The sequence below is a fragment of the Stylophora pistillata genome, chromosome 4, assembly GCF_964205215.1.
Source record: "Stylophora pistillata chromosome 4, jaStyPist1.2, whole genome shotgun sequence".
NCBI lineage: Eukaryota > Metazoa > Cnidaria > Anthozoa > Scleractinia > Pocilloporidae > Stylophora > Stylophora pistillata.
Genome location: NC_142522.1, coordinates 26,671,087 through 26,693,022, shown reverse-complemented (window position 1 = coordinate 26,693,022; position 21,936 = coordinate 26,671,087). Strand labels below are relative to the sequence as shown.

Sequence of the window (21,936 nt, the reverse complement as noted above, 5' to 3'; positions counted from 1 at the left end):
TTTTTTATGCCAAGCTATTATAAAATTGCAACTGTTCCTTGATTACAACATTTTTGTTTGTATTATCACCATGGATACATCTGTCAACAACCATGTAACTAAAAATCACTAATAATTTTAGGTTCACAACACAGAACTATACTCAAGCAAACCTCCCTGAAAATTTCATCCCTTTTGGTTTAATACTTTTCAAGAAATCCTTTTTGCCGTGACGGGCACTCTCTCAAAATTGCAAAACTGAGAAAATCAAGTTTAAAGATTTAAGTTGATCAATCAAAATAATCACTAAAGCAACTGGTGCCTTTTGGAAAGTTTAAGCTAAGCTCTTTGATGTTCTCATTAAAATGCACCAGGTGCATATATGTCACCCTCCTTTTCCTGGGATTTGTCATTTTTTTTCTTTCTTTTTCCCCTGAGTAGCCTCCTCCTTGTCTTGTTCTTCTCTTGGAACTTGTATTCAGCTTTCAAAACACGAATCTTGTCCAACTGCTGGCATTCATTTATACAGAATTCACCTGGGGGAATTCCAAGACTCTCAAACACTTTAATAGCTGCTCTTGAACCAATATTAAAGTGAGCGACAGCATCATAAACCCCCAGCTGCAGTACTTCAGAACCAACAAACACCCCCTTTGGCACACACTCCCAAACCATACCATTGAGTGACTCATTCTGGTTTTGAGTCTTGCCATCAAGACATTTGCTGAGAAGGCTGTCCTCACTCAACCTTTTATAAATGGGTTTGATTTCCTCTCTGACATCTAAAGGTAGGCCAGTTCCATGTTTGACAGTGTTTGTCCTATTGACCTTGTCCCGCTGAAAACCACACCAGCTTTCAGGACCCTCAGGGCAATGCCCATGGTAATTACTGTCTGCAGAAGAAGCACAGTGAAACAAGCTGGCATAAATTGCCTTCTTCATGGCAGCAAGATCACCTGAGTTGCTTCGAATGGCAATTCCATAGTAATTTTGCAGTCTGTCAATCATGGCATCTGTCAGCCTGCCTTTCCCACCCATCCCTTTCTTTTCCTTCTTTAACTTTCGTAAAGCTGTTCCCAGTCGTTTTTGAACATGGCCAACACATTCCTTCTTTTGAACTTCAATATCATAGACTTGGTATACATCTTTGACTAATGAGTAACTTTTGCTGTCACCATCGCCATAATATTCATCATACTGCAGCTTATGCAGATCTACTGACCTTTGAAACATTCGAAGGGCGCCTTCTGGTTCCATAGCTGGTGCTGAACCCTTAAAGTTTGCCTTGCAAGAGGCTCTGTGGTCTGCTCTCCATGCAGTAGTTTCTGGGGTGTCAGGATCATTTTCATGCTCCCTGCACTTGATACAAACTTTGCTTAGGGGCTCAACATCTACCACTTTCCCTGTATCCATGCTAATAGCACTCACACAGCCATTTAAAGAAGAAAAGCCTCTTCTCTGCCATGTTCCATCAACAGACACTCCACATCTTGCTATGCCCTCATCTGAACCTGGCTTGATATCGTGAATCTCTCTTGCAGTATCACGCATTGTCTCCAGTGAGATCTTCTTTACTGCTCGGAGTATTTCTTTATTATGGCGAGCATATGGTGTAGGTCTAGGAGGTGGCGGCATGTTCATAAGTCCACAAAACCTCTTACCTGCCGCACGTCCACAACCAACAGATCTTGAAGCACACACAAATCTTCTGTTTACTTCAAAGAAACGGCCTATTTAAGCTGAAGTAAAGAATTCCATAGACCAACCACACGAGCAGCAAAGCAAACGAAGATTCGAGGCACAACCTTTGCGTTTCATAGCTTGCTCTTGTAAAATTAAATCACAAACAAAGCATTCTTTGCATGGCATACATTCCATCACAGAAGACAAAATTCTCATATCTACAAACCGAAATCCACTTATGATTGACTCCTTACACTCCTTGATACCCTCAGAAGATGCGGTGGTCAGACCTGCTGGAATCTTGCGGGCAGAAGCTGAACATTCTTTCCCAAGACCTTTGGTGCTGACACTCGTTTTTTCCTTCTTCGAACGCTTCGATTCAGTAGAGTACTGGTTTCCACGATATTTACGCTTTTTTGTGTAACCAGAACGAGCCTTTGGTGGGATTGATAAATAAATTATCAAGCAAAATCGCAATAGGAATAGAGTGAACGAATACGACCAAAATGGTGGATGATAAGTTGGGAAATAGTGTCGCCACATATCATCCGCCATTTTGGGTGCTCGTAACTCAATGCATGTATGCCTGATTGAAATGTCAATAAACAACGGGAATAACCAGGGAGGGGTCCCAGGAGAAATTCCGTCGTTTCCTTTTGACTGCAACTGCGTTTTGTTTTCATAAACAAACCGTTGCTATGGTCGTTGCTAAGGTGAAAATTCATACTCGCTAAGGAATTTAGCAAAATTTTTGACTTTACCTCCTGAATATGGAAAAAAGGAAGCTGTAGAATGAAAGAGTAATGGTTAAAGATACCAAAAAGCACCATTTTCAAAAGGAAAGTTTTTTGACAAAAAATACAAATTTTTGAATGGAAGACCAAAGCTGAATTACTCGTCTACCTAAACGTTACTTTAATTTTATTTATATTTACCAATATTTCCTGAGCTGAGACGTATAATTATTTTAGTATAATTACTAATATCATTATCACAGAAAATAAGCCTATTATCTCCTTTAGGACCATCTAAAACCTGCGCATGTGGTCTCAGCAGGATATGATATAATTTCTTATCAATCGGGGCGCGTGCAATTGTCAAATCACATGAACAAGATAATTATTAATAAAAAACAACAACAACAACAACAACAAAATCCTCAAGCCGAACAATATACTCGGACACCTCCCTCGGAAAACTATCCGCTCGGAGAGGAGAATAGGGAAAACATAAATGAGGTGCGAGCTTCGAGAAAACGTCTTCTTTTGAAGCGGCATAGCTGTAAATGACGGATGTTCATCGGGAGAAAAACGAGTTAATTCAAAATATTTGCTCAGCTGTTAGCTAATTTTAACAAAACGTAAAGTTGAAAAACAATTCGGGTCAACTAAAGATAACAACAATCTACGATAGATAGCGTTATTGGTAGTGAGAACATCTTAATTGGAGTTTGGTTCATCATTTCGCTTCTTTTGCATATTTTTTGCATGTTTTTTTTTTAATTCACATCATTTTGTACTGCAGTTTTTGACGTTTAAGGAGGAACAACACGTGTTCACGTGGTCATTTTTAGCCCATTGTTACCCTATGATTATAAGCATTAATAACTTTATTGATATTTGCGAAAACTAATGCAAGATATGTTACATTCTCTAACCTAGAACAAAGCTAATGAAAGAAGTAGAGTACTTCAGTGAAATGCAAATGAAATTTACAAAGGAATGTAGGGGAATGTAAGCGATAGTAAAAACACCAAAAAGAACGTGGACGACTGTCAAGTAAATTTAACGTTTCACTTGAAGTTATTCATTTCCTTCTTATAGTTCTCGTTGAACTTGTTAAATCGGTTTCAACGGAGAACAAGCTAAATATCAATAACGTTGTAAATTACGGGTACCACAATACAGTAAACAATCAAGTTAGCTAGTGCGAGTATTTGTATTGTAATGTTTATATACTGCAACTTGTCTTGTAATGTTGACACTGCTTCTTTCATACTAAGATAAAAGCTCTCGCTGACCAGTCTTTCTAACATGAATATATATATATATATAAATGTAAAAAGAGTGTTCGTCAAATGTTAAAAGATTTAAAACATACCATTTACATAAGTAAGTTAAACTTCAGATTCTTCAGTTCTAGTTCCCTTGAGTTTTGAATGAGTTTTTTATTGCCCTTAAAACTAATTCTAAAAGTTACTAGATGTAAGGTTTATCAAAGATTCAGTTCTTCTCATTTGTGTAGTGACTCCAATAGGAACAATTTCAGTTCATGCGGTTCTTATATTAAGACACACCCACTTTATTACAAGCAGTTTAGATTCCGTTCACAGAGTATTACTGACCAAATGCAGGAAGCTTTGAAGATCATGATTACTCCTGAGAGATTTTCCTCGGACGTAACATAATCATGCCGCACTGTAATAACAGTAAATTATTCTCATCTTGGTCGTGGATAAATAGATCATAAAAGGGTAACTCCCTTCCCATTTGTCTGAGTTTTCTGAGTCCTCGTTGTCATATTGTATATACTCCTCAGTAACAAGGGCGCCCTTTACTTGCTGACACTCAGACGAACCATAAGCTAGCAAGTAAAAAGGTTTGTCGACAGGGAGGATGACGGGATGGGACTTGTCACCATCGGTTTGACAACAAAACGAGATCTTAGTATCACTGCCATATATCCCATCAGGAAGTGTCCCACCATGTCTGTTCTTGTTGCACGGCTGTTTCGAGGTGGAAATTTAGTTCGCGCATGCGTTCTACAAGAAACATCGAGTTAATGGCAGATATTAGATCTGAGCCCGCGTAAAAGCGGTTTTGTTTAAAGATGCACGGAATTGAGGCACTTGGGCCAAAGGCTTTGTAAATTCTCAAAGATAACACTGTATATTTAAAAACAACTCGCATTTTACACTATTTTTTTTACTTTTATCGAGAATCTGAAGCATTCAAAAGGCAACGATAGCAATGGTTAGACATTGTATTGCATTCGGATGCAACAACCGGAGCGATAAACCACACTGCAACATCTTGGCCGGAAAGTCCTCATCAATCGAGCGTCTTGCCTTCGGAGCCTTCCTTTTGGTTTTCTGCTCGGAGAAACTGAATATTGTTGGAACTGAGTCTGACTTAAGACTTACTTTCCGGCCAGCATATGACTTGGAAAAGTCTTCCTTTTCAAAATGTTCACTGCATAAAAGAAATTTTTACTTATGGGCGTGTTTTCCCGTTTAATCTTGACTAACCAAGTCGCCAGAGGTTTCTTGTTGCTCAGTGGCAGTGAATGCCACGAAAGATGCTTGCAATGTGGTCTATCGCTCCGGTTGTTGCATCCAAATGCAATACAATGTCTAACCATTGCTATCTTTGCCTTTTGAATGCTTCAGATTGTCGATAAAAGTAAAAACATTGCGTAAAATGCGAGTTATCTTGAAATATACAGTGATACCTTTGAGAATTTACAAAGCCTTAGGCCCAAGTGCCTCGATTCCGTGCATCTTCACACAAAACCGCTTTTACGCGGGCTCAGATCTAATATCTGCCATTATTACTTCTCTGGTTAATACCAAATTATGCATTTGCATAAATCTGGCGTCCATGGCAACCACTCGGGCTAAGGTCTAGCTTAGTCAATGAAATCTTGCTGTATTTGTAATGTATGCGAGTGAAATTTAGCATGGCGGATGCATGCATATGGACGAGGCACTTGCTGTTGAAAATTTGGGTAAAATCGGTTAAATTTTGCCTGTGTTCAACGAAAACGCGTTGCTATAGTGGAGCCCAACAAGCACACCCTATGAAATCGACTGAAAACTTTGATTTTGATTTGGGAAAGGCCCGAATTTTTTCCAGCAAAGCGAGAGTCACAAGAGAGGACGTGAAACCTTACTAAACAACTGACGGAGGTAAGTGTTTTAATCCGAATTGTTTTAAAGTCCATTCAAGGCGCTTTTAATATGTCAAGATCGGCCGTTATGCGACTCCATTTTGAATTTCGGAGGTACTGAATTTCGAGCAGAAAGTCTAGTTTTGGTCCTAAAGAGTGCGGTCACACTTTTATTCGTCCAATAGAGAACTTAGCAAATAAATTACACTAGATCTACATATATAGTACACGTTCTTAGTCAACGAACCAATACATTGCCACTGTAAAGGGAAGCGTTTTACTCATTCGCTCTTCGTTTTAAATTTCTCTCTTTAGGTTTGGGAGCTTTCTCTGCTAATTCTGGATTTGACGTAATCTCGTGTCCTTTTTCTTCACCTCGTCAAAATGCTGAGACTGTGTTTTGAATTCGGAGTGTACTCCTTCAATCCCTTGTTCACAATAGAATCCAAGACCCATGTGACATTGTCAAAGGAAAGGGCAGACATGTTCTTGTAGCATATATAGCTTTGGTGTGATCATCATGTCTGGGAATTTTTCCCTAATGAACTGAAGAAATTTATGAGGTCTTCCTCTGCAACAAGAACACAAGAAAAGGGGGAACAGTGAGACATGATCCTATTATTGTAGTCATGTTTTCCATGAAAGGCAGTTATTCTTTCACTTACCTAGCTTATCAGTCTTGTCATCAATGAGCTATTTAAGGGTAGAAGTTATGTTACCTTGCAGCAAGTGTATACATGGTTACAAATGAATGATTTTCCATGTAAGCTTGTCTCTCCACATTCATTTTCTTAAGAACCTCATCCAAATGAATTGGTAGTGGTCCATTGGCTTTCTCAAAGGCAGCCAATTCCATTTGTTCATCTGCAAGATTTTCCTATAATGTTGAGATAGTACTATTGAAATATGAACTACTTTATGTACCGTTCGGTAGCTATAATTTGATGGGTTGTTAAATTGATTTGTGCTAGTGTAATGTTATAAATCAATAAACTATAACAGAATCATAGCTTCCTTCACTAAAAAATTAAGAAAGGTTTGAATCATGTGTGATGGAATTGGAGGATTGTACAGCTGTGATACTGGAAAACACAAATTGAGAAAAAATTACCTCTTCCTTTGCATTTCTAAGGAGTTTGTCTATCTCCTCCTGTAGTAGTGTAAAGTAGGCTGGCATGATATTTACACTAGAATACAGACTTTGTAAATTCAGCAACTCCTGTGAATAGTAAATAAATTCTTTTATCTAACTTTGTCCAATTCAATGTCCGGCAGTTTCTCATGAATCACTTTTGTGAGAAAACTTTTGTTGATTTGTAACAGAGCCATCTGCTACAAACTTTTTATAATCCTCTTGAATGTTTTCAAGGGTTGGGAGTTCAGTATGTTCATGTTTATGGCAAGAGACTTGCATCATTTTGGGATTTATCTTGCACCAATAACATAAATACTTGCCTGCAAATACAATTCTCATGGTGAAAACCTGTTTCACAGAAATAGTAATGTACAATACAGGCTACATTTAAGTTCTTTTAGTTGATTGCTCAATCATATAGTTATTAGTATACATGAATTGTTGTCTAGATCAGGCCTGAGGCACCAGTTGTTCCAAATATCTTACATAGGAATTCAGTCACCAAACAGGAAAACCACTTTCTTTTCACCTTAAAAATAGGCGAAATGTAAAGAACAATTTAGTCAAAATTATGCTATTTCTAGTCTCTATCATCTAGACTAATTAAAAGTGTAATATATTTTTTGTTACTCACCCCCAGGTTGTTTCTTTCAAGGTGTTTACTTGTTCTTTATATTTCATTAAGGCTGTCTTTAAATTGGCCCACTATCTTTTGCATGGAACATAGCAAAGACAATGCCATTGTCTGGACTGATTGATCCCGTACCTCTTTGCAAATTGGGCACATCTACTCATGCTTGATGTTTTCAACAAACTGTTTTGGGTAAAGAGATTCTGATCTTCAATAACTTGGTAGATTCTTTACCTCCTCAGGAAACGAGAATGTGGCTGGGTGGTTGAAAGCTTAAAGTACTAGACATCCCTTCCACCATTTCTACTTGTTCCTTGGGTCCAGCAGAGTCCTCTGAGTTTTACTCCAGGTTTACTCTTCTTCTTCTTCCTACCAGGTTTCTGATGATCTTTGAAGGAACTACAGATCTTATAGTTTTAAGTTCGTTTGTGTTGAGGCCAAACATTGATTGCAAGGCATGTGCCTCTTAGAGCAACTTGTAACACTTGTGGCAGAACTTGGGAGGGCACATGTCAAGGTCATCTTTACAAACACCAAAGGCTGTAAAAATGATCTCTATTTCATCAGCGCAGAGAAAACTGTTCTCGTATCTTTTGTCTTCTACAATCGCTGTTCACAAATTCGGCAAATTTTTTGCAATAATTGTGGATGTTCAAAGAGACCAAAGGTAGCCATCTAAATGTATAATCGAACCAAGTCCTAAATTAAACTTGGATGTGAGCAACGCAATACTAAATATTGACTCAAGAAATGTTTCGAAATTCCTTTTTGCGACCTTCTTGCTTCAGAAGGGTACTCCCTTTGCGTTTTTACCTTGTTTCAGGAAGGGGTGTCTATCTCTCTCGATCGGTTTTTCAGGGGAGTGGGAATATTTGCAATTTTGAGTTATTGCTAGTAGTGCGTTCCGTTTGAAGAGGAAGGGAATACTCGCAGTAAACCATGTGAATCATGCCAAGAAGAACGATTTATCCACCAGATCAAAGAAAAAATAGTTAAATATAATTGAAAGGTTTATTGTCCCTGATCGTGATCGAAATTTCCACCAAAAGAAACGTCTTTTCCGTGCTTTCACTATTTCCGTAGCTTCCCGTGACAAATGGTTGACGTACAGTTTTTGGGAAGGAGATCACACGCATGTAGTGCGACTTTCTTGCACAGAATAGATGGCCGTGGATATTTTAGCAGTTTTTCATACATCTTGTATTCTTTACTTAGCCCATGGGTGAGCATGATTGTATCAAAAAGATAAATTGGCGTAGTTTAGGGGAATTTGTTCGAGGTCAAAGAGGAAATGGGCGCCATATTTACTATTTCGGTGGTGAAAAGTAATCGCGCATTACACTGCTCAAAACAATTCGGATTAAAACGTCTTGGTACAGAAACTTGCTGCAAAGGAGAGATATAAAGCGAGAGTTGTTTCTTTATTGACAGAAAAATTCGAATCAATCAAAATCTTGCCTGAAAATAAGAAGACCTCTAAGAGGTCATAAATCATTTCGCGTCAAAACAAGGTGCCTTCCAGCCGTCGCATAGTTAACTATCCCGCACACGCATTATATCCTAGGCGAACATTAACCAGAGAAGCAAAAAACAATGTATGCGCATAAGTTAGCTATTTCCTTGGACTTTGCGCATATACTTCTTGTGACTTAGTTATCAGTGGGCTCTTTCTTGTTGAGCCGTTCAGCGTACATTTTCAGCGGTTTCAAATTGAAAATGTAAATCTGACATGCGCGAACTAAATTTCCACTGGCGGGCGTTTTGAAACAGCCGTGTGTTGGACGAGTTTTCGTCATCCCACCGTATATATCCTTCGCTGAGTCCTACTGGACAACCACCTTTCTTGTAAATGCAATATTGGCCTGAAAAAAATGTTCAGATTTTATTTATTATGAGACTCGACAACTCAAGATCCGACATACTTTTTTCATGTTTATGATTCCATGTAGTAGCTGTTTATGTAATTCAAAGTTGGTTTAAAAAGCGAATCTATAGCGAATAGTTATGAAAATCACTTCGGGGGAGGCAAGAAAAAAAAACATGGTTCGAGAGGAGAAGGAAGGAGTTTGACAACCAGCGAACAAGCGTAAGTAACTGAGTTTATACAGCGGGAGATTTGTCATCACGATCTGAAATATCCTAGGGACTAGCCAAATAGTTTGATAAACTGACGATTTTCTTTGGGGTAAAATCACGATAGAACTTTGGCCGAAGTTTATGCCCAGAAAAACCGACCGAGTTTAAGATAAAGCGAAGGTCGTGATATCGATGATTAAAACTTACATGACCAGATTATTCTAGTGTCACTGGGTACTGAGGCTTGTGAGGAAGAATCGAGCTCTCCCAAAATGAGTCACTAACGTGGCGCAACGAGAACATCGGAAGATCTCAAAGAGCTTTTCATTGTTAAAACTAACTGAACAAAGAAAAAGCGTTTGTGCTGGTGTGAAAGTCTCTCGTTCATCCGCGCGAGGAGAGAAAGTTGAAAAAATTAGAAGTGTATAAAAAAAAAGTTATTACCCTTAGGCCATGGTTTCGCTTCATTACCGACTTTGTCCACATGTTTTATGCAGAAACTTCTGTTCAAATCATTTTTCCCAACGTCTGCATCCAAATGAAAACTATCCGAGTGCCCGCTGTCGGGATAATGATCTTCCGTGTCATGGAATCTCCAACCTGTTTTCCACTCAGAGTCGCGCGGAGAGTGAGGACAGCCTGTCTCGTGACGAGGAAGTCCATATGTCCCAGATGGCCACATTGCTGTACACAAGAGAAATTTGGCCGTTAAACTTCCAAGATCTCAATATTCATATCCCTTTCTGTGTGTCCTTAATCCATAACAATACCTTTACTTAAAGACGGCTGTTTTTTGTCTTTTCACAAGCGTGGAACGATGGGAAAAAAAAGTCTGAATTCCCATGAGGAATCAAACCTCAGACCTTTAGGGGGTTGGGAGTATGCGAATCGATGCTGTAGAACGACTTTTTATGGTGAGCTAGGTCATCATTAGAATAAAGGCTGATAGTTTCTAAAGAAACTGTTTGGGGCTGCGTCGGTGGGGGTAACGAAATAATTTGGATATATCAACAAAGTTGAAATGGTAAATTGGCCACCGTAACTATTACAAAAGCTGACGTTTCGAGCGTTAGCCCTTCGTCGGAGCGAATGGGCTAACGCTCGAAACGTCAGCTTTTGTAATCGTTACGGTGGCCAATTTACCATTTCAACTTCGTTGATATATCCAAATTATTAGGTCATCATTAGGTTCATGTATGACAAGCTAAAGGTCCTTTTTGCACAACTCACTATGTTGGTTTCCTTATGATGTTCAATTAAAGAATTAGGTTTTATGATAAAGTACTATACACCATTTGATATATATATGTATATGTGCAGCCTGTCTGCAGTTAGATAGCTCTCGCTTGGCTTTGCCTTTTGGCTACCTTGCGATTGAGCACTTTACACTGGGGTTGCCATGCACTTAGCCTTCGGGCGAAGCTCATCACCTAAGTTGCGATTTGAGCACTCTCGCATGGCAACATGCCTGCTCTTTTTTGAGGAGCTTGGGTTTGTTAAGTTGGGTGATGTGGAGTGTAGGGTGGTCAAGCCCCCTCCTCCTACACCCCAGTCTACCACGGTTGTGGTATCTCTGTTTCCCTTTGAGGGATCTAACGAGGCTATTAGCACGGCCCTGTCGGCAAATGGATCTGTCAAATCTGTACGCAATCAGGTTTGGCCCGGTAGGTCTTCGGTCTCTACCGGGCCACGTATTGTGCAGATGGTGGTCAAGAAAGTTATCCCGCCGTTTATTCCCATCCGCGGTGTTCGCTGCAAGGTCTGGTATAGGGGCAACCCCTTCAGTGTGTGACCTGTCGAAAGGTTGGCCATAAGTCCACCGAGTGTCCCCTTAGGGGCAAATGTTTCCGGTGTCATGGAGAGGGGCATTTGGCTAGGGACTGTAAGATGGTTGTGAGTGCTCTACCTGTGGCGGATGCTCCTGAGGTCGGAGGGAGTGTTGAGCCCTGTGTAGAGATGGATGTATCCTTGCCTAGTGAAGACAGTGCGCCTGTGGCCCAAGACAGTGTTACGGCAGCTGATGCAACCGCTCCCAATGCTCAGGACAGTGTTGTAGAAGAGGCTGAAGAGTGTGACTACTCCTCTGATGCCAGCGACGATCGTTTCCCGTCTGCCACACCGGTTGATCAAGTACCGACCGACAACGTTTTCCGTAAACGTTTTCCGTAAACATAATAATAGTAATGATAATAATATTTTACGAGAAGGGAAAGAGCGGAAGAGACTTTCTGTGGAAAAAAATTTCGGGCTCAGCCTCCACGAGAGGTGGCCTCCTACAAGGCTCTCACGGGAACAGAAGAATTGTGTTCAGTTAAGTTTTCTTTTTGTCCCTTGTTATGGAACTGTGGGATTGTCGTCACCTTTTTTTGTTTTCTCCACTTGTTTAAATTGTTATTTGTTTCTTTGATACTGGCAGATCGTTAATAATACGTTTTCCGTGATCGAAGTTAAACGGAAGGAATTGCATACTATAACTAGCGTATATTGTTCGTGCAAAACTTTAAAAACCTCTAAAATGAACGATATCATCGTTTTTGTGAAAAGAGATAAACTTACGCCCTAAGATGAGCAAACACCTCAACGGATCCCTGATGCTGTCTGAGGAAATCATCACCCACCGAAAAAGCCCTTTTAAGTTGAGGTAATGGACTAAGAAAAAATTTTATGATCGGGATCAGGATTGCCCAGTATAATCCGTCGGGTTTACGGGATTGAAGAACACTATTGGGATCTTTAAACTCACGATACTTTTAAAAGACCCACCTATATCATATTTCACTGTCATGTAAAACCGTCCCGGGTCTGTTACATAATTGCCTGGTCTTGCCTCCATGGTTTGACTATTCAGTTCGCAGATCCTTTCGCCAATGAAAAAGTTGATACTCTGACATTTTTGTTCTTTATCACATCGCTTGACGCAAACATCCGGGCTACTGACCCCGAATGCGTCATATGTGTATCCTAGAAGAGCTTTTTGGAAGGCTGCTACTTGCGACTTGCACTTGCCGATGACGTTAGCACGTAACATCCTGAATACCAAATGGAGGAAAACAACTGTACATAGTACCCGCAGAATGCTTTGGGTTCTCATGTTAGGGCCAGTAATTTATTTATGGCTCACCTGTAAGACCATAAAAGCGAAATTTTTCTTACAACCTGTTTATTATACCTTGATATCGTACCCAGATCCTACCGTCCATCGGTGGCAAAAAAACAAAAAAAAAACACTGGCGGCAGAGCAAGGGATACGAGGAGGGCTCTAACATCCTTTAGCAAAAATTTGAGGGCGCGCAGGCAGCCAAATCTCCCTCCTACTCCCACTTATGGTCAGATAAATGATGCTCGCTAATATGAGCATTATCACCTTTTGAGCCATCCTCGGAGATCCAGGGGCAGTGAGTCGATTTCAAGTTAAGGGCAGAAGAGCCCCTGGGGACATTGTCTTACAAGACTAGTTCCAAACGGCCGCAGTCGTTCTGGCATCTGATTGGTGCCAGAAAATCTTTGTGTTTTCCTGCCCAATCAGAGTGAAGTGTCGTTTGGAGTCCTTTCGTGTGTTTTAACACGCACATACACATCAAGCTCTGTTGCTCGCTATGTTTGTTTCGGCCGTGCGACAAAGCTTTGCCCGCGGTGAAAAGTTTCAGTCTCAGCACACAATGTAAGAGAAATCGATCAGATTGTCCGCGAAATCTTACCAGAAATTATATTGAATACTTTCGCAGGTATCACAAGAGAACGAGTTTAAAAGTTTGCGAGGTTCGTATAAAACATTATGGTTGCAGGCATTGATATGTCGCTTTAAACGTTAGATGAGATGTAAGCTTAAATCTTTTTATATTTTTTGTACAATTGGTTGTGACTGAAACTTTTCCAATCCCGTGAAGTTATTTCGTCGCACGGGCCACGCAGGTATGTCAAGCAATTGGAGCTTACGCTTACGTAGCTTTCTGTGCGCGCTAAATAGACCGTTCCACGGTTTTTACGGCCATATTGTTTGGGGGTCAAACAAAACCTCGTTACGTAGCAACAAGCAATATATTCTTTTGTAATTATTCGACGCGCGTCGGTACCTTCGCTTAATATCGTAACTTTATAAAGGAAAAATCGCTTAGTTTCGTCTCCAAATCTAGTGGGAATATAGATAAGGCGTTACTGAAAGTAAGTGCCAAATTTTGGCGAAGTACCTTGTTATCACTGCGTTTTATGGGCAGATTGATATGTTGTTTGAAGGTGACCTCGTGGCCGCCACGGTTAGAGAATGGCATTTTAAATAGCACTTCTTTCGATTGAGAAATTAAAATATGTTTTTTAGCTATCGATATTGTGTAGCTTTAAATTTTAGGATTTATGGTGGAGGTAAGTACTCAAATAAGGTTCTGAAAGCATCTGTATTTTGCATGCCAGTATAGAGTCGAACATCAGCATCTCTGGCTATTTGTGCAGAGGCTGTACACAGTTTTAACCCTGGGGAATCGTCTCCACTTTTCATCAATTCGTCACTTGCAGTGATGATATCACTATTATCAACCTATGCTGATAATCGCCGCCTTTTGGGTGACTTAGTATTTGAATGCTCAAAAGGAATCAAAAAAAGAGTAGGTATTGGATTGCTTACTGAAGGCTTCCCGTCTCGAAAATGATTGGAGCAGACGACAACACTCTCCCTTGACTTTCCTAGTGAGAAATATTTTCTTCCCTTCTGAACCTGTCGAGACCATGCTTCAATTAATGATTGCTTGGGCTTCTGGAATGATAACTTCTGTGCATGTGAGTGGATGACCCATTTTTTCGGATCTCCTCCATCGTTTTTACAGCCGCCGACAGAACACCTATCTCCAAAACCCATTAAACCAAGGGTTTCTCTTTTCCGAGTTATTGGTTTTTCAAGAGTATGTTAGCCTGTCTGGACGAAAAGGTTTAAAGAGCATGTAAACACATTTATTTCAATTTTTCCTCTGCACAATTAAGTTACTTAAATACAAAAAGTCATTCGGAAAAGCTGTACTCTGACGTTCTGGCATTATGTCGGCCGCGAGGTCACGTCCAAAGAAAAACGATCTCAATGTTCCCATAAAACGCAGAGAAGAAAAGGTTTTTCGCCGAGAGGAGAAAAGTCACTCGCCTTTATTGATGTCTTCTCTTTTTCAGCGATGAATATTAATTTTTGTTCCTGAACAAAGCGGAAATTTAAACGAGGGTGGCGATGCGCGTCTTCTTATCATAAGAGATTCTATAGCTCGTTGCTACGCAACGAGGTTTTGTTTGACCCCCAACCAATATGGCCGATAAAACCGTGGAAGGGTCTATTCTAATCGTTGCTTTGTAGTAAAGTCTTTACAATATGGCCAAAGTTGCAGAGAACGTTAAGTACGTGGACGACCTCTAGCAAGCGCTTAAAGAAAGCTTAGCTATGTTTCCGGTTAGCTAATTAAAATCTGAACAAAAACTAATCATCGAGAACATCGTGGAAAGGAGATATGTTTTCGGACAGTTACCGAAGGGGTTTGGAGAAAGTTTAATCTTTCAACTGCTGCGTCGAGTGTTCAAATTCTTGAGCTCGAAAGGCCACGGATTCTCTTCTAGTCCCTTGGTCATTGTCATTTCACCTCTTTTGTCGATTGTTGAAGACCAATTTAATTACCTTTGATCATTGGGAATCGATGCTGCTTTCATTGGGGAAAACAAAACCAAAGACCAAGAAATATTGGATGGAAAGGGCGGGCTTGCTTTATTGTAAATGTCAGCTTAGTACAGGGTTATCTACCCACATCCAATAAACAAAAGTTTCCACGTTTAGGTTTTTTTTTAAATTTTTCAAACGAAGATTAGATTAGATTTTGGCCGGGCGTGCACAAAAAGTTGCGTAAGCGCCAGTTGCTCGACATACCTGCGTGTCCCGTGCGACGAAATAGCTTCACGGGATTGGAAAAGTTTCAGTGACAGCAAATTATACAAAAATTCTTGAAAAGATTTAGGCTTACATCTCATCTAAAGTTTAAAGCGACATATCAATGCTTGCAACCATTATGTTTTACACGAACCTCGCAAACTTTTAAACTCGTTCTCTTCTATTCAGTATAATTTCCGGTAAGATTTCGCGGACAATCTGATCGATTTCTCTTACATTGTGTGCTGAGACTGAAACTTTTCACCTCGGGCAAAGCTTCGTCGCACGGCCCAAACAAACATAGCGAGCAACAGAGCTTGTTGTATATGTGCGTGTTAAAACACACGAAAGGACTCCAAACGACACTTCACTCTGATTGGGCAGAAAAACACAAAGATATTCTGGCACCAAGCAGGTGCCAGAATGACTGCGACCGTTTGTAACTAGTCTTGTAAGACAATGACCCAGGGGCTCTTCTGCCCTTAACTTCAAATCGACTCACAGCCCCGGGTATCCGAGGATGCTTTTGAGCATCATCCCTGAAAACATGGCACCATGCCGAAAATCATCCTCAATAATTTTTGTTACGCTCAGCTTGATAAGTGAAAATAATAGCTATTGAAAGGACCCCCTCCCAAAATCCCACCACCAACAGGTAAAGCTTTAAAGGGAATTTAAAAGAGAGGCTTACTGAAGTTTAGAGCGCAATGTGTTATTGGATGAAATTCCCTAAGGGGAAGCAAGAAAAGCAGGCTCACTAATGGCAATATTCAGGGTAAAGAATTTATCTCTTGTTGAACTGTAATGCCAAGAAATTTTTTAAGAAGTTTACGCATTTTGCCGGCATTACATTGGTTAGCATTATCCCAAAATTATGCCGGCATAACTTTTCTTAACCTACTCACACTGTGTTTTCACACAGAAATTACCGTAGGTGCAGAGCAAAATTGGGTTGGTAAAATAATGACTTCTTTGTCATCCACAGCCGGGTCTAACCATAAAGATCGTACTGGATATAAAAAGTATATTTCCAGCTTTTTTATCAACTTCCTGCCTATTCATTGTCACGAATCAATTAAGTACATACCGTTGATACTGCAAATGTTTCCTTGTGACGACGAACCACACATAAAAAAAATTTTGGAAATTGGGAAATTCCAGTTAGGCGCCATTCACGGCTTGAATACGTACTTAATTTTCTTTATGACTCACAATAAGAAAATATCCAACAGGGACAAAAATAATTGAAACTTTGAAAACTTAACGTATAATGATTATGTGTTAAGTTTTCAAAGTTTTAAGTTCGTATTGTTTATTAAATCGAAATTATTTTTTTCCCTTTTTGATATTTTCTTCTATTATATATATCCTGATAAAATACCAAGATTTTTCATATCACCAAAAAATCATATCTTCATCGCGCGCAGTGAATCATCCGCTCTGACGAAGGGCTAACGCTCGAAACGTCAGCTTTTTCACTCATTAGGGTGGCCAATTTACAATTTCAACTTAATTGATATTACCAATTACAAGAGAGCTCAGTTCCCGCTTTTTGGAACAGAAAATATAAGTATTATTGTCTGTATTTCTCCTTTATAACTTTATATCCGAGTTTCATAACATTTTTGTGACAGGCATTTTGCGATAGGTGATCACTTTAATTGCACTATTTTGCTGTTCCGAGAATAAATAAAAAAAAGTTGTGTTTCATTTGAGAAATTCATCAGTACCTGGAAAATAAACAGACCATTTCATGGCCGCTTGGGGATACGAATTTTATCTTCTCGTGCTGAAAGTATATCTCACGAGATATACATACAGGAGTTACAGCACTCGAAGATAAAATTAGTATCCCCGCGGGGCCATGTAATATCCTCTATTTAGTGAGTCAGAGAGAAAATATCAATACGCAAGATAAATCTTCAAGTCTCAAAATGTTTCGCAACCTCTGAAAATAAAGTCAAGCTTCAGCAGTGACTCCACTTAATAACTTTGATCAAGTTTTTCACGATTAAGTACAAAAAAAAAAAAAAAAAACCAAACAAACAAGAGCAAAAACATTCAGACTTGAAAAAACAACTAGAACTTGACCCCCCAGAACATGGAATATTATATCATACGCTTACACAAAGAACTTTGCGATAGTTTTGAAAAATAACAGATACTTTCTGTAAATGGAATACAAACTTTAAATTAATTTGAACTGAAAGAAAAAAACTACACCTCGGCTTGTGGCATATGTTGTGAGTGTGGGTATCGAGTTAATTGTGTTCCTGAGGAAGGGGTAAAGTCTAACTTCGCGACATAGAGGATTCGCAACTTGTATGGACATTTAACGCTGACAAATCACCTTTTACGGAGAAGATATGCACTTCGTAAACTTACTTTCTCTGTGAATTCTGTGTTCTTGTCTTGACGAAATTTAGCTTGACTTTGTCTCTGTGTTCTGATATGAATTAATTAGTCAAAACGTACGAAGAAATTCTCAAGGGCGCTGATGATGAAACACTGCTTGGGGCGTAGCTTGCTGAGAGCGATTCCTGTCCGGGTATCCTTTTAGGGCTTTTTTTTGTCTAAGGTACCTAGTGTTCCGTGAGGTAAGCGTTTTAAGTCAACAAATTTAGGTAAACAGATAATTTTCTAATGACCAGCTGGTCGCACAATCTATTTTGCTGGAGGCAACCAATGTGAATGCATTAACTGGGAACTTCCTTTCATACAACATCAAATCATCGCGGCCGGCGAGAGCGCTCAAAACTCCTCAAGAGCTTCACGCTGGCCCGATAAACAATGCTTCCATGAAACTGAGAAAACTTGGCACTAAAAAGGGATTGTATCAAAACATGGAATATCATTGACTTTCCTCGAAAGAAGTATGCAGTATTCTAAAAAGTAATATCTGAAAAACAAAACAAAACACACATAAAAAGAAATAATCTGATCAGAGAACTGCTAAAAACCAGCAAAACCTCACGATACCCAAACTCACGAAGTGACTATCATGTGTAACTTGCCGATATATAGGATTTGTATGGAAATTTTTAATGCTAAAAAAATCATATTATGTTACTTTACGGAGAAAAAAGTTCCTTAAAATAACTTTTTCTGAGAGGTCTGTCTTCTTGTCTTTAGGCTAATTGGATTGCATTTGCATTCGTGTCTTCATTTTCATGAATCAATCATCAACTCCTAGAGTGTAGCTATAATTACGGAAAACAGGATAAAACGAATATGCAAAATCATACGAAGGCTCGCCCTCACAAACTCGTTAGCAAGAGATATTGTGTAACGTGGCGACTTATGGAAAATTTTAAATGCTAAAAGTCAACTAAACTCATTTTTCGGAAACAATTTAAACTTGAAGTATAATTTCCTTTGCTAAGTTTCTTTTCTCTTTGTCTTGAGTCGATGTAGCTGGCTATGTGTTTGTGTCTTCGCTCTCATTAATTAATTAAACAACTCTTACCAGGGAAGTTTTTTAAGTGCGTGGAAGATGCGAGTTAGCAACTCTCACGCATCTTGAATGATAATAATGATACTAATAATAATAATAATAATAATAATAATAATAGAACTACTTATATAGCGCTTATCCAGACCTGATCTAAGCGCTTTACAAAATAGAAATATACATATTGAATTAAAAGTAAGTCTTAAGTTTACGTTAACAGAGATTTAAATTTTCGCAAAAAAACGGGTGTCTAAGATCTAGGCGTTACAAATGGATAAGAAGAGAATTCTTACGTATTAAAATAATTTTCAAAAAGATAAGTCTTAAGTTTACGTTTAAAGAGATTTAAATTGTCACAAGAACGAATGTCATCAGGTAGTTTGTTCCACAGTTCAGGAGCCGAAACAGCAAAAGATCTTGAGCCGTAAGACTTGAGATTAAAGTTGACAGGAGACAGGCGTATTGTTGAAGATGACCGGAGCATTCTTGAAGGTGAATAACGACATATGAGTTCTTGACTGTAGATAGGAGACTGCTGGTGAAGAGCTCTGTGGGTGAGCAGAATTATTTGGAATTTAATTCGCTCGGAAACTGGAAGCCAGTGCAGGTCGAATAAAATAGGAGGGATGCGGTCAAATTTACAAGAGCTTGTAATGAGTCGAGCCGCGGTGTCCTGCACTGATTGGAGCTTTCTAAGAACATATTTCGGAACACCATGTAGAAGAGAGTTGCAGTGATCCAACTTGGAGGTTACAAAGGCGTGGACTAAAGTCTCAGTGGTCTTAGTGGATAGTAATTTCCTTATACGGGAAACGTTCCGAAGATGATAGAAGGCAGATTTACAAACAGATCGGACATGAGGGGGCATGAACATAGTAGTATCGAAAACGACACCGATATTTCTGGAACACGAGGACGGCTGAATTATATCAGAACCAAAACGAAGTGGAGGTAGAGACTGTTGAGGGTTATACTTTGAGTAAAGGTAGAGAGGTTCAGTTTTGTCTTTGTTTAGTTTCAGCTTATTCAAGGCCATCCACTTATCAAGATCAGATAAGCAATTCTCAATTTTAGCAATACCACTGGTTAATTCCAGATCGTCGTTGGCAGAAAAAGAAATGTACAACTGGGTGTCGTCAGCGTAGAAGTGAGATTACATGTCATGGTAACGTAAAGTGTCAGCAAGTGGACAAGTGGAGCAGTGTAGAGTAGGTAGAGGATGGGCCCAAGGCCTTGAGGTACTCCAGATTTGAGCTTTCGAAACTGTGACTTCTTCCCATTGATTAAGACAACTTGTGTGCGGTTCGTAAGGTAAGAGCGGAACCAATCAAGTGCAGTGCCACATATCGAGAATTTAGATTTCAATCTATTGAGCAGTATTCCATGGTCAACAGTGTCAAATGCAGCGGAGATATCTAGTAGCAGGAACATGACACAGTGGCGATTGTCAATTGCAAGCAAAATATCATTTTGAACACGTGCAAGGGCGGTTTCACAGCTAGGAATGATTTGTAGACTGATTGTAGCGGTTCTGTGAGTTTGTAAGAGTCAAGATAGACTTGAGGACGCGCTACCACAACCTTCTCAATAACTTTCGAGATAGCCTTGAGGTTCGAGATAGGCCTAAAATTACTAAGAACTTCGTGATCCAGGTTCGGTTTCTTGAGTAGAGGGGTTCAGACAGCGTTTTTAAGGGACGAAGGTAGAAGACCATATATCAGTGACAAGTTAAAAATGCTACAGATTGCTACTTCTGTTGTGCAGAAATCATGCTGTCTGGATCCTCTACCTGCCACGTTACTTAAAGAACACTTTGACCTGCTCTTAGTAAGGCCGATAGTCTGATTCAAGTTTGGAGTGTCGCCAGCGCCTTTCAAGCATGCGCAGGTTGATTTCTGTTTTCTGATTTCATTGCTGTACCAGGAGTTCATGTCGTCATCTGGCATTAACATTTAACAATTTTTTGAGCCAATTTTCGATGCATGAGATTTAATGAGGAACATGTTATTCCCTCTACCGTGATTCAATGCATACCGACAGGTGTTCACCGGGTATATATCGAAATATGAATTACCAGTGGAGCCCCCGGATTTTACGAACCTATACATAACGAAGTCCTCAGTATAACGAACGATACTTCAGTTTCAGCCCGGCTAAATTTACAGCAAAATGCATGCCACAGAACCTCGACATAACGAACCAATTTCCCTAGTCCTTTGGCACCTCGTTAAATCGAGGTTCCACTGATTAGGTGCACTGCAACCTTATGGCACGAATTTGAAAGAATACTGGCGATGTTAAGCAGTACCAAAAGATCATGCGCTCACCTCACACAACTCCAAGGACATTAGACAGAGTAGGACATAAAAGATACCGATACTTAGAAAAGGCAGAATAATACTTCACATAGAGGACTGAAAAGCAGGTGCATTTGTGATTTTCCAAGTTCCTGGGCGTAAACTTGTGCTAAGGGTTATCGTGATTTTCTCCTCAGGTTCACATTCCATTTGACTTGTCCGTGCAAGGTTTCAGATCATAATCACCGTGAGACTCCTCACTGTATAGCTTATGAAAACTTGTTCGTTCCTCGAACAAAAATGATCTCAAGGCCGTAAATGATCCCTAAATTGACTCCTTAGTGACCAAGGCGCCAATAGGATCCCCAACCCTTAAATGATCTCCATCTGGACCCCAGAATGATCCCCGTTTCTTTTTATTGCAGTCACACGGCACCAGTGTGAATAACTAAAAGCAACTGAATAAAAAATTTTAATTTTAACAGACCGTTTACTGGATTACGAGTATAAAGATCAATAGCTTGTATACCAACCAAAAACGCGCGCTCACGACCTAACAACAATTAGACGTCTTGACTCAGATTAGACTCTAGACTCAGATTCAATCAATATGGAAAATCAACCTCGCATTAAAAACAAAGCGCTTGTAGAACTTGATTCATATCAAGAACGAGTGTAGTGTGTTGTTGGATTAGGTCAAGAGAGGTGTCTGTGAACATGAGTCGTAGTGTCGTCTAGTTTGGAATACGACGGCAACGAGGACGTTGCAAAACAAAAATCTAATTGGCAAAACAGTGTTTTATTTCTCAGCAACCCCCCCCCCCTCCCCAACCGAAAAAAGCAACGTGAAATCGGCAAAATTCACGTGCTCTGAGAACGGAAACCCCCGATAGCAAATTATATAAG

General features: G+C 39.6%; 2 protein-coding genes and 2 long non-coding RNA genes across 4 annotated transcripts; 1 reads left to right on the top strand and 3 right to left on the bottom strand.

The window, feature by feature from the left end:
- Nucleotides 1-38: 38 nt before the first annotated feature.
- LOC148733099 (uncharacterized) lies at nucleotides 39-2,484 on the bottom strand. Its single transcript, XM_088758298.1, has one exon. It carries the CDS (start codon nucleotides 1,618-1,620, stop codon nucleotides 340-342), a length of 1,281 nt encoding a protein of 426 aa, XP_088614424.1. The 5' UTR covers nucleotides 1,621-2,484; the 3' UTR covers nucleotides 39-339.
- A 769-nt stretch (nucleotides 2,485-3,253) lies between these two features.
- LOC148733096 (uncharacterized) lies at nucleotides 3,254-17,849 on the bottom strand. The gene is made up of 7 exons (XM_088757163.1): nucleotides 17,668-17,849; nucleotides 16,370-16,390; nucleotides 12,156-12,513; nucleotides 9,837-10,076; nucleotides 9,100-9,178; nucleotides 8,657-8,660; nucleotides 3,254-4,387 (listed from the first exon to the last, which is right to left on the bottom strand). Exons 3-7 carry the CDS (start codon nucleotides 12,481-12,483, stop codon nucleotides 4,070-4,072), a joined length of 969 nt encoding a protein of 322 aa, XP_088613289.1. The 5' UTR covers nucleotides 12,484-12,513; nucleotides 16,370-16,390; nucleotides 17,668-17,849; the 3' UTR covers nucleotides 3,254-4,069.
- LOC148733097 (uncharacterized) lies at nucleotides 4,554-6,798 on the top strand. The gene is made up of 2 exons (XR_016000067.1): nucleotides 4,554-5,569; nucleotides 5,866-6,798. It is a non-coding gene; the product is annotated as an uncharacterized LOC148733097 (long non-coding RNA).
- On the bottom strand, nucleotides 6,266-6,755 carry LOC148733098 (uncharacterized). The gene is made up of 2 exons (XR_016000066.1): nucleotides 6,662-6,755; nucleotides 6,266-6,427 (listed from the first exon to the last, which is right to left on the bottom strand). It is a non-coding gene; the product is annotated as an uncharacterized LOC148733098 (long non-coding RNA).
- Nucleotides 17,850-21,936: the final 4,087 nt, after the last annotated feature.

Coding starts and splice junctions, on each gene's coding strand:
- LOC148733096 (XM_088757163.1), bottom strand. CDS start 12,483: ATGAGAACCCAAAGCATTCTGCGGGTACTATGTACAGTTGTTTTCCTC. Junction 10,077..12,155: donor GACAGTGAAATATGATATAG/GTGGGTCTTTTA, acceptor TCTTGTGTACAG/CAATGTGGCCATCTGGGACA. Junction 9,179..9,836: donor AGCGAAACCATGGCCTAAGG/GTAATAACTTTT, acceptor CATTTTTTTCAG/GCCAATATTGCATTTACAAG.
- LOC148733099 (XM_088758298.1), bottom strand. CDS start 1,620: ATGAACATGCCGCCACCTCCTAGACCTACACCATATGCTCGCCATAAT.